Here is a 21,416-nt window from a genome sequence, read left to right on the forward strand (position 1 = left end):
TGGCAAAAGAACCAGGAGCCGTGATTTTAATTTATTGTCATGTGTACCGAGGTGCAACAAAACACTTTTGTTGTGCACCACAGCGGAAAGACTACATGATTACAATCGCGCCGTCCACAGTGTACAGGTACACGGTAAAGGAAATAATGTTAAGCGCAAGATAAAGTCCAGTAAAGTCCAATTAAAGATAATCTGAGGGACTCAGTGAGGTCAAGTCAAGAGAGTTTATTGTCAAGGTATTGTAGATGATAGCTCAGGACCACTCGCTAGTTGGTGATGGGGGGGGGGGGGTTCAGTTGCCTGATAACAGCTGGGAAGAAACTGTTCCTGAATCTGGAGGTAAGACAAAAATGCTGGAGAAACTCAGCGGGTGCAGCAGCATCTATGGAGCGAAGGAAATAGGCAACGTTTCGGGTCAAAACCCTTCTTCTGAATCTGGAGGTGTGTGTTTTCATGCTTCTGTACCTCTTGCCTGATGGGAGAGGGGAGAAGAGGGAGAGACCAGGATGGGACGCATCCTTGTTGATGCCACTGGCCTTGCCGAGGCAGTATGAAGTGTAAATGGAGTCAATGGCAGGGAGGTTGGTTTGCGTGATGGTCTGGGCTGCATCCACAATTTGCAAATTTGCAATTTCAGGCGGTCTTGGATGGAGCTGTTCCAAAACCATGCTGTGATGCATCCCGATTACACGCTTTCGACAGCGCATGTGTAGCCTTGCAGATGCATCGGTATCATTTATTGGCTAGCTGGTATATACTCAGGAACCCGCAGCCTGCCAGTACGGTGGGAGCAGCTTCAAGAGTGAATAGTGAAAGGCCCGGATAGAGTAAATGTGGAGAGGATGTTCCACTAATGGGAGAGTCTAGGACCAGAGGACACAGCCTCAAAATTAAAGGACGTTCCTTTAGGAAGGAGATGAGGAGGAATTTCTTTAGCCAGAGGATGGTGAATCTGTGAAATTCATTGCCGCAGAAGGCGTTTTAAGGCAGAAATCGAGAGATTTTTTATTCATGGGTGACAGGGGTTATGGGGAGAAGGCAGGAGAGTGGTGTTAAGAAGGAATGATAGATCAGCCATGATTGAATGGCAGAGTAGACTTGATTCTTCCCCTATCACTTATGAACTTATGAAGAGGAACAAGAGAGCAGTGAGCAGTGTTTGTGGGCCTGTGAGGAGAGCATGCAGGAGGGGAGGTAATGGAGAAATTAGGTGAGGAATGATGAGTCTCCTCTCACCCACGTCTGCTCGTGTAAACCCACAGCCGGCAATGGCTCAGGGTCCAACGTCTTATCACCATGACCTCGCCCCTCCCTGGCTCTCCACCCTCTCCCACACCCACTCGAAACTACTCTTGCTCATACATGATGTACAGAGGGTTCCTGGGATCCAAGTCTATGGGTCTGGTGAGAGTGGCAACGCAAGTTGATAGAGTGTCCAACTTTATCGGGCTTCATTGTTACACCATGTACTAAATGTTGTTCCCTTTATCCGTACACTGTGGACGGCTTGATTGTATTCAAGTATAATCTTTTCTTTGAGTGGAAAGCACGCACACAAAAGCTTTTCACTGTACTTCGGTCGTGGTGACAATAATAAACTAAACTAAACTTCTGACGCTCCAGAGAAAACAATCCAAGTTGGTCCAATCTCTCCCTGCAGTTCATGCCCTCTAGTCCAGTCACAGTGGCAGAGTTGCTGCCCTACAGCGCCAGGGACCCGGGTTAGATCCTGACCACTCTGTACGGAGTTTGCATGTTCTGTTCCCGCTGTGACCGCGTGGGTTTCCTCCAAATGCATCAGTTTCCTCCCACATCCCAAAGAGGTGCAGGTTTGTTGGTTATTTGGCCTCTGTAAATTGTCCCTAGTGTGTAAGATAGAACTAGTGTACGGGACACGGCTGGTCGGCGCGGACTCAGTGGGCCGATGGATCTGTTTCCACGCTGTATCACTAAAACATTCTGGTAAACCACTTCTGCACCCTCTCGGGAAGCCTCCACATCCTTACCGTATTGGGGCGACCAGAATTGCCCACAATCAGCGACTACAATATCTTCTCCACCCAGTTGAGATCAGAGTCTTGCCTGAGGTTAGAGTGTGCCCATTGCAGTCCTGGACCCAACTCAGAGGGCACTAACCGCTGCGCCAAGACCGACACCACAAGGTTCGACGCTCAGACACGCTCCGGCGCGGTTACGCAGCGGTAGAGCTGCTGCCTTACAGCGCTTGGAGTGCCGGAGACCTGGGTTCGATCCTGACTACGGGTGCTGTCTATACGGAGTTTGTACGTTCTCCACATAACCTGCGTGGGTTTTCTCCGAGATCTTCGGTTTCCTCCCACACTCCAAAGACGTACAGGTATGTAGGTTAATTGGCTTGGTATAAATGAAAATTGTCCATGCCGACCAGCGATCCCAGCACACTATCATGGATACATGTTAGTGTGCGGGCATCGCTGGTCGGCTTGGACATGGTGGGCCGAAGGGCCTGTTTCCGCACTGTATCTCTGAACTAAACTAAACAATTACTCACAGGCGTTCCCTCGGAAGTGCTCGTAGAACTTGGAGAGGTACATGACCATGCTGAGCTTGTCCGGCCCCCCAGCAGAGGCCATCTCCTTGCCCGTGGTGACCGGAGAGATTCCAAACTCCTGCTCCGCAATGTCGAAGGCCAGCTGGTTGTTCTTGGCTGCATCCTCTTCATTCAGCAAGTCAAAGTCACTGCGGAGCAAAGGACAAGGGTCACATCAACAGGGTATGGGGCTGACACCATCTCACTCTCAAATACAGCCCACCCCCCCCACCCCCTTTAGTTTAGAGTAGATGTGGAGAGGATGCCTCTACTAGTGGGAGAGTCTAGGACAGGGGTGGGGAACCTGCGGCCTTCTAGGCCATTAAGTGCGGCCTTTTGAATGAATCCAAATTTTGTACAACAAATCCTTTTATTTTTATTAATGTTTTGTTCGTCTTCTACTATTTTTATTTTAATCTTAAAATGAACGTATTTAAAATACCAAAAAGTAAAAAAAGATTCAACAAAATAATCCTATATCTAATTGAAGTTTCTTGGATGCGGCCTTATTAGATTACAGCTAATTTAATGCGGCCTTCCTACACGAAAAGGTTCCCTACCCCTGGTCTAGGACAAGCTATAGCCTCACAATAAAAGGACATACCTTTCGAAAGGAGATGAGAAGGAATTTATTTAGAGGGTGGGAAATCTGTGTCATTCATTGCCACAGGCGGGAGTGGAGGCCAAGTCAATGGATATTTTTAAGGCGGAGTTTGACAGATTATTGATTTGTTAGGGTGTCAGGGGTTATGGGGGGGGAAGGCGGGAAAGATAGATTAGCCATGATTGAATGGTGGAGTAGACTTGATGGGCCGAACGGCCTAATTCTACTCCTATAACTTATGAACATAAATGTATGACTTTGGAGATACAGGTGAGAATAATAATCCTCAACCTAACCCCATCTCACCTCCAGCCCACACTGGGAGAGAGATTATGCCAAAAGTGTAACTAACGTACATGAGTTGTGGGCAAAAGTGGTGAATGATGGCACACAGTGCCAGGCCGCTGTGCCAGGAGCTGGTCAGGTCGCTGATGGTCACGTTCTGGTAGCTCTCCGTCTGTTTCTGACACCAGGTCAGCAAGCGGTTGGGACGTATCTCCGAATCTGCAATGAACATAAGGACATGCACACAGGTGAGTGAGAGAGAGAGAGGAGAGGCTGCAGACTGCAGACAGCTTGATTGTAATCATGTGCTGTCCTTTCGCCAAAGACAGCTGTAGTAACTCAGCGGGTCAGGCAGCATCTCTGGAAGAAAGGAATGGGTGACGTTTCGGGTCGAGACCATTCTTCAGACTGAGAGTCAGGGGAAAAAGCTAAAGGGCCCGTCCCACTTGGCGATTTTTTTCGGCAACTGCCGGCATCATTGACGGACGTATCAGGTCACCAAAAAATTTGCGGCATGATGCGGCATGTTGACGTCTGACGCGCGGTGTTTTTCCAAGTGTCGCAACATTTTCTTTGTTGCCGCTGGATTTCATAATGTTCAAAATCTTTTGGCGAAAAAAATCGCCAAATGGGACAGGCCCTTAGCTTTTCCACGAAACGGATAGCACGCAACAAAAATGCTTTTCATTGTACCTGGTACATGTGATGATAATAAACACAACTGTCCTGGTTCGACTTCCCGATTTGCAACACCTCATTTATCTGAACGAAACTCCATTTGCCCTTCTTCAGCCCTCCTGCCCCGCTGATCAAGATCCCACTATGTTCTTGATAATCCTCTTCATTGTCTACGATACCACTTGTATTAGTGTCATCGGCAGACTTGCTAATCATGCTCTGTACGTTCTCATCCAAACCCTGGACACAGATGTGACTTACCACGGCGAGAGACTTTAATAGACTTTCGAATGGAGTTGACTCTCTCCAGAGGACAGCTCTTCAGATCAGTGGTGATGTAGAGTTGGCGCACCTGGAGGAGGCGAAAGGAAATGTTCGATTAATTCCCTTCGGCCCTAAAACAGACCAGTTAGCAGACTAGTTAGTTAGTCAGTTCTAAAACACAACTCACTGTGTGGAGGGATATAAGAAAAATCTAAGCAAATGGGAGTCACTCAATGGACGGCACGGTGGCACAGCGTCAGAGTTGCTGCCTTACAGCGCCAGAGACCCAGGTTCGATCCTGACTACGGGTGCTGTCTGTACGAATTTTGTACATTCTCCCCATGACTTGCGTATGTTTTCTCCAGATGCTCCGGCTTCCTCCCACGCTCCAAAGACATACAGGTTTTTAGGTTAATATGCTTGGGTAAAATTGTAAATTGTTGCGTGTTGTACAGTGCGAGTGTAGGGGGGTGATCACTGGTCAGCATAGACTCAGTGGGCCGAAGGGCCTGGTTCTGTGCTGTATCTCTAAACTAAACTAAACTCTGCTCAGGAGCATATTCCGTCCGGCATGTACAGTTGAGCCAAAGGACCTGATTCTGTGCTATATAACAACACAACACATTATCCCTTACAGTGGGGAGATTCAATTGCAACTACAAAGGCAACTGGATGGACATTGAGGGAGATTTATGTTTGACAGTGAAGAAAGAACGGAGTATAAAAGTTGGCACATGGTGCTGCAGCTGTACAAGTCGTTGGTGCGACCACACGTGGTGTACTCCGTGCAATTCTGGTTGCCCAGCTATAGGAAGGATGTCATTAAGTTACAAAGGGAGCAGAATAGATTCACCAGCATGTTACCTGGGCTTGTGAACATATGTTACAGCGCAGGAGGCCGAGGGGTAACTTTACCGAGGTGCACGAGACAAAGATTCGCATGGATAAAGTGAACGCTCAGTCTTTTTCCCCAGGGTGAAGGATTCTAAAACTAGAGGGCACAGGCTTAAGGGGAGAGGAGGGAGATTTAAGAGGGACCTCAGGGGCAACTTTTTCCATTATGTTAGTCTGTGTCTGGAATGAAGTCAGAGAAGTGGATATAATTATAACTTTTGAAAGATATTTGGACATATGTATGGATATGTACATATGGATAGGAAGGATTTAGAGCAATATGGGCCAAATGGAGGCAAATGCGACTAGCCTGGAATGCCGACTTGTTGGCATAGACAAGATGGGCCGAAGGGCCTGTTTCTGTGCTGTACAGCTCCGTGACTGTAGCAGGGGATTGATTGGAGACACATTCAAAGAGCTGGCACAGCGTGGACAGTGTGAATATGTTTGCGCCTGTACTAGATCGAGCACTGGAGATGACCCTTCACACTAACGAGGAGAAAGCATTGTTGGCAGCATGGAGGCTGGAAGGTTCAAAAGGCCAGATGACATAGACATAGAAACATAGAAAATAGGTGCACGAGTAGGCCATTCAACCCTTCGAGCCTGCACCGCCATTCAATATGATCATGGCTGATCATCCAACTCAGTATCCTGTACCTGCCTTGTCTCCATACCCCCTGATCCCTTTAGCCACAAGGGCCACATCTAACTCCCTCTTAAATATAGCCAATGAACTGGCCTCAACTACCTTCTGTGGCAGAGAATTCCAGAGATTCACCACTCTCTGTGTGAAAAATGTTTTTCTCATCTCGGTCCTAAAAGACTTCCCCCTTATCCTTAAACTGTGACCCCTTGTTCTGGACTTCCCCAACATCGGGAACAATCTTCCTGCATCTAGCCTGTCCAACCCCTTAAGAATTTTGTATGACAATTCTGCTCCTCTCTGATCGTACCTTCTGGATGTCAATGTGGAGTTGCCCAGCGCTCGAGCGGTATAGACTCACCTGGTGAGACGCAACACAGTTGGAGTTGAGGTTGGGATAGCGTGACGCGGGATCTATCGTGTACTGTTCAAAGTTCTTGCTGATGTTCTCAGTCGTGGTTTGAGGCAACAGTCGGTAAATGCTCTCCCTGGAAACAGAGGCATGGATATTCAGTCACGTTCAATGTTTCTAAAGTTCTCCAGCAAAGAGGGACAGAATTAAAGGTGTTTGATTGTCCATCACTGTCCCAGGACAACTTCAGGTCACGACTCGAGACACAAGAAACTGCAGATGCTGTAGGAACGCAGCGGGTCAAACAACATCTAAAGGAAGGTCCCCGACCCAAAATATCGCCCGTCCATCCATTCCCTCCACAGATGCTGCCTGACCCGCTGAGTTCCTCCAGCACTTTGTTTTTGACTGAAGGCCGGATGTAATCTATCCTGATTTAGTTTAGTTTGGTGATACAGCACAGAAACAGGCTCTTCGGCCCACTAAATCCGCGTCGACCAGCGGTCACCCTGTGCACTAATACTATCCTACACACTAGGGACAATTTACAATCTTTACCGAAGCCAATTACCTACAAACCTGTACGCCTTTGGAGTGTGGGGGGAAACCGGAGCACCCGGAGAAAAGCCACACGGTCATAGGGAGAAGGTACAAACTCCAGAACCCGTAGTCAGGATCGGACCTGGATTTCTGGTGCTGTACGGAAGCAACTCTACCGCTGCGCCACCGTGCCGCCCCTGGTGACGGTTCTCTGTTGTAGTGCAAGAAGCACGCAGACAAACGGTGAGTAGCAAGATAGAGGCAGAGATACAGGCACGGAAATAGACCCTTCAGCCCATCGAGTCCCTACTGACCATCTAGCACCCACCCATTAATCCAACACATTGTTCTCTCCACGTTCCCTTCAGCTCCTCCCAGATTCTATACGCTGGGGGCAGTTTACAGAGGCCAATGAACCTGTCGACATGCACATCTAACACAGTCGGGAACTGGAGCACTGGGGGGTCATGGGGAAGTCACAATCTCCACACAGACAGTCAAGGGATATGGGGAGAAGGCAGGCATGGGTTATTGATAGGGGACGATCAGCCATGATTCAAAGGGCCGAATGGCCTCCTCCTGCACCTATTTTTCTATGACACCACTGTGAAACAGTATAACACCGGAACTGCTCTGGTGGACAAGCTCATTATGAGCATAGAGAGGATGGAGAGAAGGAAGCAACTCCCAGTGGCAGATGGTACAAAGACTGATGAAATATTTCAGCCAAAAGTACAAAGAGAATATAATGCATGATAATCTGGAATTCACTATTTGGAGAACTGTGAGCAGTTTTGGGCCCCATATCCGAGGCGGGATGTGGTGATGTTGGAGAGCGTCCAGAGGAGGTTTACGAGAATGATTTTGGGGATGATTGGGTTAAGATGCGATGAGAATTCGACAGCTCTGGGCCTGTACTTTATAGAGTTTAGAAGCATGAGGGGGGACCTCATTGAAACGTACCGAATAATGAAAGGCCTGGATAGAGTGGATGTGGAGGGGATGTTTCCACTAGCGGGAGTCTCGGGCCAGAGGCCATAGTCTCAGAATAGAAGGACGTTTCTTTAGAAAGGAGAAATTTCTTCAGCCAGAGGGTGGTGAATCTGTGGAAGTCAATGACACACACGGCTGTGGAGGCCAAGTCTTTCGCCATCTTTAGGGCTGAGATTGACAGGTTCCTCATTGCCAGGGGTTGTGGGGAGAAGGCAGGAAAAAGTGGCTGTGACGGGAAATTACATGAGCCACGATTGAATGGCCAAGTCGCCTCGATGAGCCGAATGGCCTCATTCCGCTCCAGTGACGTAGGAAATTATGAACTGAAGAAGAGTAAATCAGGGAAATCATTAGGAAATCGGATCGACACTTGAGGGAAAGTAAGAAACAGGACAATGAACAAAGAGCGGAGAAGTGGGAAACGTTGGAATGCCAGCAGAGACTTAAGGACCAAATAGTCTCTTCCTGTGGGGGGCATGGTGCCGCAGTGGTAGTTGCTGCCATACAGTGCTTGGTGCACAGGAGACCCGGGTTCAATCCCCAATCCTGGTGCTGTCTGTACGGAATTTGTACGTTCTCCCAGTGACCTGTGTGGCTTTTCGTCGAGATCTTTGGAGCCCACGCTCCAAAGTCGTACAGGTATGTAGGTAAATTGGCTTGGTATAAGTGTAAATTGTCCCTTGTGTGTATAGGATGGTGTTAATGTGTGGGGATCGCTAGTCGGAGGGGCCTGTTTCTGTGCTGTACGTATCTCTAAAACTAAAACTGAAAACAAAATTAAAACTGTGCTGCATGGATTCTGAACTAATGCCAATATACACAATGGCATTTGATAGTCTTTCAGATAGGCATCTGGATGTGCAGGTAATGGAGCGATATGGATCTCAAGCAGGTTGATGAGAAGATTGCTTTATCTTGGCATCATGTTCGGCACAGACATTAGTGCGATGTTCTAATGACAGCGGCACGGTGGCGCAGCGGTAGAGTTGCTGCCTTTTACAGCGCCAGCGACCCGGATCAATCCTGACTACAGGTGCTGTCTGTGCGGAGTTTGTACGTTCTCCCCGTCATTTTCTCCGGGTGCGCCAGTTTCATTCCACGCTCCAAAGACCTACGGGTTTGTAGGCTAAAAATCATAAATCATCCCTAGTGTGGAGGATAGAGCTAGGATCGCTGGTCGGCGCGGATTTAGAGGGCCGAAGGGCTCGTTGCCGCGCTGTATTTCTAAATTCAGCTACCAGATTGCACTTCTTTGTTTATCACTTCTCCAGCTGCCCGACGCTTCCGGCCATCCCGGGATCAGGAGAGATCAGGAGAGGCAGCGAGTGTTCCTGTCTCCTCGTTCTCCCCCAGTGAGCCTCTGCCCTGTACAACGCAACAGCGTGTCAGAACACGACCGTGCACCATATAATGCACAGATTGCCACGACCAAAGCTGCTGCTTCAAGTGCCTGAGCGTCACTTGATAAATCTTCCCGTGTTATTGGGAACGAATCCAACGGAAGATGTGGGAATCTTGCTGCAAGAACCTGCGCCAAAAACACATTCTTGTGTTATCGCCGCATCAGACAGACCATGTACAAACATTACACTCAGCGGATTACAAACTCGTTGGCTGGATATCACCCAAAATACACAGCTCACTCCCCCCCGAGCCATGCGGATTACAGTGCTGCCTGTCTGTGCAGGAACACAAACAAGGTGGGTTTAGCCGCCTGCTGCCTCCTAGTCACACATGCAGGAACCACCATCTCGATGTAGATAAACATAGACATAGAAACATAGAAAATAGATGCAGGAGTAGGCCATTCGGCCCTTCGAACCAGCATCGCCATTCAATATGATCATGGCTGATCATCCGAAATCAGTACCCTGTTCCTGCTTTTTCCTCATATCCCCTGATTCCTTTAACCCCAAGAGCTAAATCTAACTCTCTTTTGAAAACACCCAGTGAATTGGCCTCCATTTCCTTCTGTGGCAGAGAATTCCACAGATTCACAACTCTCTGGATGAAAAGGTTTTTCCTCATCTCAGTCCTAATTGGCCTACCTTTTTTTCTTAAACCGTGATCCCTGGTTCTGGAATCCCTCAACATCGGGAACATTTTTCCTACATCTAGCCTGTCCAATCCCTTAAGAATTTTACATGTTTCTATAAGACGCCCTCTCATCCTTCTAAATTGCAGTGAATACAAGCCCAGTCAACCAATTCTTTCATCATGTGTCAGTCCCTCCATCCCGGGAACTAACCTGGTGAACCTACGCTGCACTCCCTCAATAGCAAGAATGTCCTTCCTCAAATTAGGAGACCAAAACTACACTCAATACTCCAGGTGTGGTCTCACCAGGGCCCCCCTGCACAGCACCTTGGTCAGTACGGACAAGGTGGGCTGAAGGGTCTGTTTCATTTCTGAAGAAGGATCTCAACACGAAACGTCACCTATTCCTTTTCTCCAGAGATGTTGTCTGACCCGCTGAGTTGTGTCCATCTTTAGCCTGTATCCTCGCTGTGTGACTCGATGATTCATAAACCCATTCTCAGATCAGGCATAGATACAAAGTGCTGGAGTAACTCAGCGAGTCAGGCAGCATCTGTGGAGAAAAAGGATGGGTGACGCTTCTGGTCGGGACCCTTCTTCACACTTCTCACTGACCTCACGCTCTCTCTCTCTGAATCTCTACGCTCACAATGACCTTGGCCACCGCAGCAGTCCTAAGGTCAGACATCACCCCTCAGGTCATCGATGTGCATTGGAATCAGTGGCCAGCCTGGGATTAAATGTGATCACATTCACTGGGTCACAAAGAGATCTTTCAGCTCCTGCCCTTCCGTGAGATTAGGAGGGACCTACACGGCAGCTCCAGCTGCTTCAGTAACCCCACTCTCCACAACACCCCCCCCCCCCCCAAGGTAGAGCACTCCAAATTTTCACAGATTGACTCGAATGCCCAGGAACAAAGGAGATCACAGTGGAAGACAGTGTCGGCTCCGTCACAGGTACTGACCTCCCCACCATCGGAGGGATCTATAGGCGGCGCTGCCTCAAAAAGGCAGACAATATGATCAAAGCCCGACACCACCCTGGCCACGCTCTCATCTCAACGCTACCATCGGGAAGAAGCTCATCATCACCATCAGGAGGAATCTCGTTATCACCATCAGGAAGAAGGTACAGAGACCATGATGACCACCAGGTTCAAGAAGACCTCAGAAGACCTCACATGGTCCACAAACACCGCCGCGCTGGTCAAGAAGGCACAGCAACGACTGTTCTTCCTGAGGACATTAAAAAAGACTGGTCTGCCCCAACAGCTGCTGACAACGTTCTACCGCTGCACCACAGAGAGCATACTAACGTATGGCATCTCTGTGTGGTATCTCAGCTGCACGGAGGCGGAGAGGAGAGCTCTTCAGCGCGTCGTCAACAGAGCGCAGAGGATCATCGGGACAGAGCTACCAGCCTTGGAGGGCATCTACCACACGCGGTGCCTCAGGAAGGCCCTCAGCATCCATAAGGACTCATCACACCCCTGCCACGGTCTGTTTCAACTACTTCCCTCCGGCAGACGTTACAAGGCCTTCTACGCCCGAACCTCCAGACTCAGGAACAGTTTCATCCCAAGAGCTATAGCGGCTCTGAACCGGCCCTAATGAGTGCCCCCCCACCCACCCCCTTTGGACAGTCTCCCTCAGATGGTCACGTCAATCAATTCAGCTTGTTTATTTATGTATTGTATTTATTTACCTTTCCTGGACATCAGTGGAGCTGCACACTAAATCTCGTTGCACTGACGTGCAATGACAATAAAAGATATATTATTATATTATTATTATTATTATTAAGTTCAAGTTGAACGATCAGCCATGATCACAATGAAGGGCCGAATGGCCTCCTCCTGCACCTATTTTCTATGTTTCTAAGTCCAAGTTCACATTTATTGCCGCATGCACCAATTAAGGTACAGTGGAATTTCATTTAGCATGCAACCACACAATCCAAACAGAGCAGGAACAGAAACAAGGTGGGTTTAGGAACAAGAGCAACCTCTGCTTAGCAACCATCAGGCTCTTGACCACTGCACAACACTAACTTCAGCAACTATGATCTTCTGCGGACTGTGTCTTTAATTGCACTACCGACTGCGGTGTTGCACTATTTTTTGGTTGCTCAGTATTATGGTTATTAATTTACTGCATCATTAATCATTATATTTATCTGTGCCCTCTTGTGTTTACGGGCCGGTGTTTAGCCGCAGCAAGTAAGAAGCCGTCAATGTTCCGTGGCCAGTACGTGTGACAATTAAAATGACACGCTGGGTCACACTTCACAACATTGCTGCTGTGCCAGTGCCTCAGACATCATGGTTTGTGACCTCTCGTCCCAGCTCCCCGTCAGGAGAACCAAACTGATAAAGAAAGCTGTGGACGCAAGGGTTGGCAGGTACTGGAACCATGAGCAAAAAACAAATCGCTGGAGGAACTCCAAGGCTCACCCGCTGAGTTCCTTCAGCGGGTTGTTTTTTTAAATAAAGAAAAGTTACTGAGCCTCCCTCGAGTCAGAGAGCAGTAGTCTTTTTGGGTGTTAAGATCATCTAGGGATTTGGGTTTAAGTGGGGCTGAGGTAAAAGGTCGGGTATCCAGCAAATCTCTCCACGGGTGACAGAAGAGTTGAAAGCAATCAGGATGGCAAAAGACGACATGAAATAGAAATGGCTGGCAAAGTAGTCCTATGGTGTTCTACACATATATTAAGAGTTAAAAAAAATATTTAAAAAATAATATTTAAAAAATAAATCATAAAATATTGGATATATAAATAAATAAAGTATATTAAGAGTTAAAGGGTGGCTTGGGAAATAAATGGTTGCTTTACAGATCAGCATGGCTTTTTTTTTACGACGATGTTCGGGGCGGCACCATGGCGCGGGCACAGCGCCAGAGACCCGGGTTCGATCCTGACTATGGGTGCTGTCTGTACGGAGTTTGTTCGTTCTCCCTGTGACCCGCGTGACATGTGGGTTTATAGGTTTATTATTGGGTTCAGTAAATTGTCCTCAGTGTGTCGGACAGAACTAGTGTACGGGTGATCGCTGGCCGGCGCGGGCGCGGTGGGCCTAAGGACCTGTTTCCACGCTGCATCTCTAAACTGAAGTAAATTGAATGTCCATGGGAGCTAAGGAATGGAGGCGTAGGAGTTGTGATGTTTTCGGTAAGACGTGTATGTGTCTCTGTTCCGACATTCTCCCACCGATCGAAGCAACTCCCTCTGTCAGCAGGAGCCAGCCGCGGCTGGCGATCCCAGGAATCATTCCAATCCTGAGCCCGGGCATCAAGACTTGCTTTGGCTCCGTCACCGTGACAACACAGGATAACAAGAGAACTTCTAATCTATGTTTGGTGAGAGTCTGGACTATTTCTCCCTGGGTTGGTTTTGAACAGACAGACAAGTCCTTCACACAGCTTGTTGTTCCAAACATTCGGTTGCCACCTAGACACCACTTACTCCCTGACGGAGCTCAAGAGGATCAGCAACGGGCCACGTGGAATTTTACTGCGGCCATTCGGCCCCCCCCTGCTCCATACCAGCTACTAGCCCTCTCCACGTCCCGCTTCCCTTTAAACCTCACCAAGTGCGGGTGGGTGTTAGTCTGTGTGTTGTTTTTTGATGGTTTCAGAAGGCACTTTGACCTGTCACACACAGCGGAGCTTCAACTGACCTACTGACGGCGCGGACTCGGTGGGCCGAAGGGCCTGTTTCCACGTTGCATCTCTAAAGTCTAAAGGATAACGCAACGGCTCCTCCACTCACCTCTCGGCCAAAATCTCCAGCGTCGAGACCTTCTCCGCCCACTTCTTGACCATCCAGGCCGTGTCCATGGCAGCCAGGAACCCTCGGGCACACCCAGTCCCCATCGGCCAAAAGGGCTGCAGTTGGTTCAGAGAAGAGGAGATGATTCAGAGATACATTGGCACCCGCAGGGAGCAACCACGATCGCCAACACAGGCTGGGCATGTGCAGAGCACCCATCCTGCTCTAGATAGGTAGGAAGGAGCTACACCAAAGTTGTAGGAGTTTACAACAAAGATAGACACAAAATGCTGGAGTAACCCAGTGAGTCGGGCAGCATCTCCGAGAGAAAAGAAATAGGTGACATTTTGGGTCGAGACCCTTCTTCACACTGAGAGTCCGGGGAAAGGGAAAGGAGAGATATAGACAGCAATAGAGAGAGATATAGAACAAATAAATGAAAGACACATACACCATGAGCGGTTTGATTGTAATCATGTATAGTCTTTCCCTGACTAGATAGCACGCAACAAATAAGCTTTTCACTAGTGGGAGAGTCTAGGACTAGAGGTCATAGCCTCCGAATTAAAGGGCGTTCTTTTTGGAAGGAGATGAGGAGAAATTGCTTCCGTCAGAAGGCTGTGGAGGCCGTCAATGGATATTTTTAAGGTAGAGATAGATAGATTCTTGATTAGTATGGGTATCAGAGGTGATGGGAGAAGGAGGGAGAGATAGATTAGCTATGATTGAATGGTGGAGTAGACTTGATGGACCAAATGACCTAAATCTACTCCTATTCCTTATGCCCATGTGACGATAGCTCGGTACACGTGACAATAAACTAAGACTTGCCTCCAACAGACTGTCGCCGACGAGAGCCACCAGCAGCCGGTGCCCCCAGCGTTCCCGCACCAGCGAGGCATTCTCCGAGGCGTACATGCAGGTGAAGTCGAACATGGCCACGTCCGGCTGGTCGATGTGGTTCACCGCAAAGTCCAGCGCCGGCAGCTGGTAGTTGGTGGCAAAGTCGGCCGCCTCGCGGGCGTAGGACAGCAGGGCCTCCTGGTTCACGTTCTCACCGCACAGGAGCATCTCCGTGTCCACGTAGTCCTGCGGGGACAGGAGGAGCACAGGGGTCAGTCACCCAGAGGAGGGTGTCGTCCCCCCCCCCCCCCCCCCTCTGGCCACAGTCCGGACACCCAGGGGCGGCTCCGGGTTGTCAGTGGGGCAGTAACCAGCTGCCAATTCTGGTGCAGAGGCAGGAGAGTGGGAGTTGACAGGGAAAGATAGATCGGCTATGATCGAATGGCGGAGTTGACTAGATGGCACGAATGGCCTAGATCTGCTCCTAGAACAAGAACTTATGAACTCACACACAGGAAGACCCCATGATGTAGAGTTTTTTTTAAAGAGGGGCAGCACGGTGGTGCAGCAGTAGAGTTGCTGCCTTACAGCACCAGAGACCCAGGTTCAATCCTGACTACGGGTGCTGTCTGTACGGAGTTTGGACGTACTCCCCATGACTGCGTGGGTTTTCTCCAGGTGCCTCAGTTTCCTCCCCCACTCCAAAGATGTACAGGTTAATTGGCCTCTGTAAATTGCCCCTAGTGTGTACGATAGGTTACCCGTGATCATTGGTTGGCGCGGATTAGATGGGCTGAAAGGCCTGTCTCCACGCTGTATCTCTAAACTAAACTAATCCAATTAAACTGCTCAGTACAGTTTTGGTTGCCCTGCTATAGGTAAAATGCCATTCAGCTGGAAGCTGGAAAGGGTGCAGAGAAGATTTACAAGGATGTTACCAGGACCTGATGGCCGGAGGTATCGGGAGCGGTTGGGCAGGCTGGAACTATTCCTTGGAATGTAGGAGGCTGAAGGGAGACGTTATAGATGTGTTTAAAATTATGACAGGAATAGAGTGAATGCAGTCTTTTTCCCAGGGTTGGAAAATCAAGATCTAGAAGGCATAGATTTTAGACGAGAGGGGAAAGATTTAATGGGAACTTGAGGGACAACTTTTCCACACAGAGGATGGTGGTGGAGACATGGAATGAGCCGTCAGAAGTAGTTGGTGAGGCAAGTACAACAACAACACTTCAAAATACATTTGGACAAGGACATGTATAGGAAAGGTTTAGAGGGACAAGGGTCAAACGTAGGCCAATGGGAATGGCTCAGGGTATCTTGGTTGGCATGGGCAAATTGGGCTGAAAAGGCTGTTTTCTCTAGCCCTCAAGTCCGTCCGGGAAGCATCCTTGTAAATCATCTCTGCAATTGACAGGGTGACCAAAGTGCGGCCTCATTGTACAACTGTCTTGTACAACTGCAGGGCAAGATCCTGCGATGACACAGCATCATCAAGGACCCACACCATCCTGGCCACACACTCATCTCCCCGCTACCTTCAGGTAGAAGGTCCAGGAGCCTGAAGACTGCAACAACCAGGTTCAGGAATAGCTACTTCCCCAATAGCCATCAGGCTATTAAACTTGACTCGGACAAAACTCTGAACATTAATAGCCCATTATCTGTTTATTTGCACTTTATCAGTTTATTTAATCATGTGTGTATATATTTATATAATGGTATATGGACACACTGATCTGTTCTGTAGTCATGCTTACTATGTTCTGCTGTGCTGAAGCAAAGCAAGAATCTCATTGTCCTATCAGGGACACATGACAATAAATTCTCTTGAATCTTGAATTTGGGGACCTCGGATCTTGCTGGGCCTTGACCTCCACTGACCAGAAAGAGGTGCCGATGCCCTCACCCTGCCTCACCTCATGCTTCCTGCTCCACCACCCCATCCACCCTGAAAGACCAGAAAGATGCCCCTCCGCCCCCCCCCCCCCCCGTCACTGGCCTGCCCCACCACCCGCGCCACCCGCCCACCCTGGGAGATGTGGACTCACATTGACAATCACCCCTTTGTCCAGGAGGCTCTGCTTCTTCGCAGTCATCACAAAGTAATGGGTGTTGTCTTTGTAATAAACGATGTTCTCCAGATCGATCCCTGAAACAGCAGCACACAATCCAACATTGCGGGCGCATGGAACGCTCGCACGGACACGGGAACTCTTCTCGCTGGGCCTCTTCCCCCCCATCCTCCACCCCCAGTGTGGCCTGTGTGCATCTTCCAACCCTCACTCCCTTCATCCCTCCCCCTCACAATGGCCCATCACCCCCAGTTTTCCCATCGGCCCGCAGCGCTGCCCCTGGTGGACAGCACCCATCAGATCTTAGAGACCATTCGGAGTTTGCACGTTCTCCTTCGGGTTTTCTCCGGGCGCTCCGGTTTCCTCCCACACGCTAAACACATACAGGTTAGAAGGTTAATTGGCTTTGGTAAAGATTGTAAATTGTCCCTAGTGTGTAGGATAATGCTAGTGTATGGGGATCGCTGGTCGGCACGGTCTCGGTGGGCTGAAGGGCCTGTTTCCACGCTATATCTTTAAACTAAACTAAACTAAACTAAATTAAGCTAAACAGTACAAGAATATTCCATGGACTCAGTAACTGGATTCCCAGGAACCTTCTGAAGAAGAGTCCCGACACGTAACATCAACTCTCCATGTTCTCCAGAGATGCTGCCTGACCTGCTGAGTTACTCCTGCAGAAAGTAGTAGACACTGCCTGATCCATCACAGGTACTGACCTCCCCATCATCGAAGAGGGCTACCTCAAAAAGACAGCAAATACCTTCAAAGACCCACACCGCCACCGTGACCACACTCTCACCTCTTTCCTACCTTGGGGAAGAAGGATATAAATCACGTGCAGGCACAGGAGATTAGGTGAACTTGCCTGATGTTCGGCACTGACCCAGAGACTTAAAGTGAGACAGGAGATATTTGAGAGGGGACGCAGGGAAAACATTTTCACTCAGAGGGTATTCGGTATGTGGAGTAAGCTGCCAAAGAAAGCTACAGAATAGAAATTCCCAATTTTAAAAGGCAATTGGACAGATGGATCAGAAGGGTTTAGAGGTCTATGGACAAATGCAGGCAAATTGGACTAACCAAACAAGCCAACGTGTTGGGTGTGGACATTGTGGGCCTGTTCCTGTGCTGTACTGATCTACATTCTATGACCATGTCCCTCCATGGATGCTGCCTGACGCACAGAGTCCTTCCAGCGGTTTGGTTTATCCTCATGGTTCTATCCAACCTCTCGTGCCTCTGGCCCACCTGTGTCCTCCTTGAGGTCCTGGAAGAACTTCTGGTTGAAGATGAAGGCAACCCCGCTGATCTCCTCCACCTTGGCCTCCGCCGTGGTGTTGCGGTTGATGAAGTTGGCCGTGATGGCGATGGCCAACTTGCCTCGGAACTCTTTCCTCCTGAACCCTGAAGCAGGAACGTTCCCCGTTAGTCCCCGTGGAGTCACCGCCGAACTCCGCCTTGCCGCCCACCGTCTCGCCGAGAGACCCACACGCTGAGTACCGCGGGCAGGTCTGGTCGCCCAGATAAAGGAAGGATTTCATCAAGTTGGAAAGGGTGCCGAAGAGATTCACCTAAGATGTTACCTGGGCTTGAGTTACAGGTTGGATAGGCTGGGGCTTCTTTCTTTGGAGGGGACGTGGCTGAGGGGTGACCTTATTGAGGTGTGCAAGATCACGAGGAGAGTGGATAGAGTGAACGCTCACAGTCATTTTCCCAAGGTAGAGGATTCTAAAACTAGAGGGTATAGGCTGAAGGTGAGACGGGCGGGAGAGATTCGAAACTTTTACACCCAGGGCGTAGTCTGTTGCAGTAGCAATGGATACAATTGCAAAACTGTTCAAATGCAAGATATATGGATAGGAAGGGTTTAGAGGGATATGGGCCAAATGCAGGCAAGTGCGACCAGCCAAGTATGCCAACTTGGTAGGCATGGATAAGGTGGGCCGAAGGGCCTGTTTCCGTGCTGTACAGATCCCATGAGGGGGAGGGGCAGTAGGAGTTGGACAGAGGTTGGGGTAGGGATGGGGGCAGGTGGGAGGGTTGGAGAGTGGAGGGGGAGAGGGATGTGGAGGGGCAAGGCGGGGGCGGGAGGGTGGGGAGGAGGACTGAGGCAGGAGGAGGCTCGGGAGAGGCACGGGGAGTTGAATAGAGGTTGGGGGGGATGAGGAACGGGGCAGGCGGGAGGAATGGAGGGGGAGGGAGAGGCAAGGCTGGGGGAAGTCCAAGGGAGCAGGCGGGAGGGATGAAGGAGGAAGCAGAAGGGGAGGGAGAGGTGGGGGGGGGGGGGGGTGGGGGGGGGGGGGGAGACAGGGGAGAGTAGTGGGGCAGAGGGGAGGGGTAAGGGGAGCGGTGAAGGGCACTTCTCACCTTGCAAACTCTTCTTACGCCCATCAGCCCCGATAATGATGTCGAAGGTAAACTGGGAGATGGGGTGATCTTTGGGGTGAAGCTCAGCTCTCCAGCCAATGCCTAGACACGGGGGGGGGGGGGGGGTAGATACATCACCAAGATCACACATTAACTTCACAAACACCTCGCCATCCCGTCAACATCGTAACATAGACCCCACATCCCCACCGTCCCACAAACAAGGGTGAAGTTCTCTGGAATAAAACAAACACTGCTTGCAACACTCAGCAGGTCAGGCAGTGTCTGAGGGGAGAGAAGGTTTCAAAAGATAAAGGCGCAAAGTGCTGGAGTAACTCAGTGGGTCAGGCAGTGCCTCTGGAGAACATGGATAGGAACACGAATGGGTCTGAAGAAGGGTCTCGACCCAAAACGTCACCTATTCCTTTCTTTTCTCCAGAGTTGCTGCCTGACCCGCTGCCAGTATCTGCAGCTCCGTCCTACACATTTTGGGTAGGGACCCTTCTTCAGACTGGAATAATATTTGTGGCCAGTGAACCTTCTGTGGAGTCGTACAACTCAAGGGCGGTACGATGGCGCAGCGGTAGAGCTGCAGTCTCAGAGGGCCAGAGACCCGGGTTCGAACCTGACCACGGGTGCCATCTGTACGGAGTATGTAAGTTCTCCCTGTGACTGTGTAGGTATTCTCTGGGTGCTCTGGTTTCATCCCACACTCCAAAGATGTGTAGGTTTGTAGGTTAATTGGCTTCTGTTAATTGCCCCTACAGTGTAGGACATAGAATTAGTGTATAGGTGATCGATGGTCAGCGTGGACTGCGGGATTTTCCACGCTGTATCTCTAAGCTACAGACACACACGATTCCTACACCCTCCAACACACTGACTACCCACCCACACACTACACACCACCCCCTCACAACCACACTCTCCCTCTACACGCGTCTGCTGCACACGCCCCCCGCTCCCTCACACTCACTCTGCACAACACCAACATGCGTGCTCCCACAATCATTTTCGGAAAACATACCTGTTCCCTGTTAATGCTCAAATTACTCTCTGCACGCACACACACGCACGCGCACACACACAGGCGCACATATGGGCACACGCGCACACTCACGCGTGCACGCGCGCAGACATGCACACACGGACACACGCGCACATACGCAGACACCGCGTACACGCAGGCACTCACAGACAGGGAGATACCGCACTCATGCAGACAGCGCACATACAGACATGCACACACAGACACGGACACACACAGACACGGACACACACAGACATGCAGACACACGCAGACACCGCACACACACGCAGACACGTGCAGACACGCACAGACCTGCAGACACGCACAGACCTGCAGACACACACAGACATGCAGACACACACAGACATGCAGACACAGACACAGACACACACAGTATGTTTGGAGGGAGCCATGCACGAACTTGAAGCAGCCATCCTCTCTGTCGGAACGTTGGGACAGGCTGCGTCCTGCATTCCAGGAATTCCAGAAATATTTTCCAAGCGGAGGTTCTATTATTACCTTCGGAGAGGTTTATAATCCAGACCGCCAGTGACCCGTGAGAGGGACCGAACCTCCACCCCGGGACTCCACGCCCACACAATTCCCTTCACATCAAAACAATCCTTCAGCCTAAAATAGTCAATGAAAGACCAGCTGGCAGCTTAGTTTAGTTTAATTTAGCGACAGCATGAAAAGAGGCCATTCAGCCCACCTAGTCCACACTGACCCGCAATCATAGATTTAATAGGAACTTGAGGAGCAACTTTTCCTCACAGCAGATGCCGGGTATAAGGGATGAGCTGCCAGAGGAAGGAGTTTAATATAGAGTTTAGAGACACAGCATGGAAACCATGCTACCATTGATCACACTTGTTGTCCCACTTTCCCTACACATTAGGGGAAAGTTACGGAGACCAATTAACCGCACGTTTCATGGATGTGGGAAGAAACCGGAGCATCAGGAGAAAACCCACGTGGTCACAGTGAGAATGTGCAGTACCCGAGGTCAGTATCGAACTCGGGGTCACTGGCGCTGTGAGGCAGCAGCTTTACCAGCTGCGCCACTGTGCACTTACTCTCTGCACGCACTCCCTACTGCATGCACTTGTCATTGGACAGCACTCTTTCGACCAGTACAATAATATTTGGACAGGTGCATGGATAGGAAAGGTTTAGGAATGGATCCAATACAGACAAATGAGAGGCGGCCAGCATGGATGAGTTGGGCCGAAGGGCCTGTTCCTGTGCTGTACAGTTCTTTGTCAGGGGGGATAGTCACAAAAACTTGGAGTAACTCGAGCCAGTTAGGCAGCATCTCTGGTTTCTGGTCGAGACCCTTCCTTAGACCTGCCTGACCCGCTGAGTTACTCCAGCATTTTGTGTCCATCTTCGGTGTAAAGCAGCATCTGCAGTTCCTTCCGACAGGCTTTGTCAGTGGGGTGAGTGCAGGACGACAGGGGACGTT

At 49.8% G+C, this 21,416-nt stretch overlaps 1 protein-coding gene across 5 annotated transcripts in view; it reads right to left on the reverse strand.

Moving 5' to 3' along the window:
* LOC116984601 (F-actin-monooxygenase MICAL2-like) overlaps positions 1-21,416 on the reverse strand; it is a 172,120-nt gene that overhangs the window by 85,806 nt on the left and 64,898 nt on the right. For all 5 annotated transcript variants that reach the window (XM_033038833.1, XM_033038834.1, XM_033038835.1 and 2 more), the window contains exons 5-13: positions 18,922-19,023; positions 17,803-17,958; positions 16,528-16,628; positions 14,465-14,722; positions 13,634-13,749; positions 6,302-6,428; positions 4,398-4,488; positions 3,530-3,677; positions 2,531-2,718 (exon numbers count right to left, since the gene is read on the reverse strand). In XM_033038833.1, coding sequence (XP_032894724.1) covers positions 2,531-2,718; positions 3,530-3,677; positions 4,398-4,488; positions 6,302-6,428; positions 13,634-13,749; positions 14,465-14,722; positions 16,528-16,628; positions 17,803-17,958; positions 18,922-19,023 — 1,287 coding nt within the window. The remainder of the gene's footprint in view (positions 1-2,530; positions 2,719-3,529; positions 3,678-4,397; positions 4,489-6,301; positions 6,429-13,633; positions 13,750-14,464; positions 14,723-16,527; positions 16,629-17,802; positions 17,959-18,921; positions 19,024-21,416) is intronic.

This window comes from Amblyraja radiata, chromosome 20 (assembly GCF_010909765.2).
Source record: "Amblyraja radiata isolate CabotCenter1 chromosome 20, sAmbRad1.1.pri, whole genome shotgun sequence".
Taxonomy (NCBI): domain Eukaryota; kingdom Metazoa; phylum Chordata; class Chondrichthyes; order Rajiformes; family Rajidae; genus Amblyraja; species Amblyraja radiata.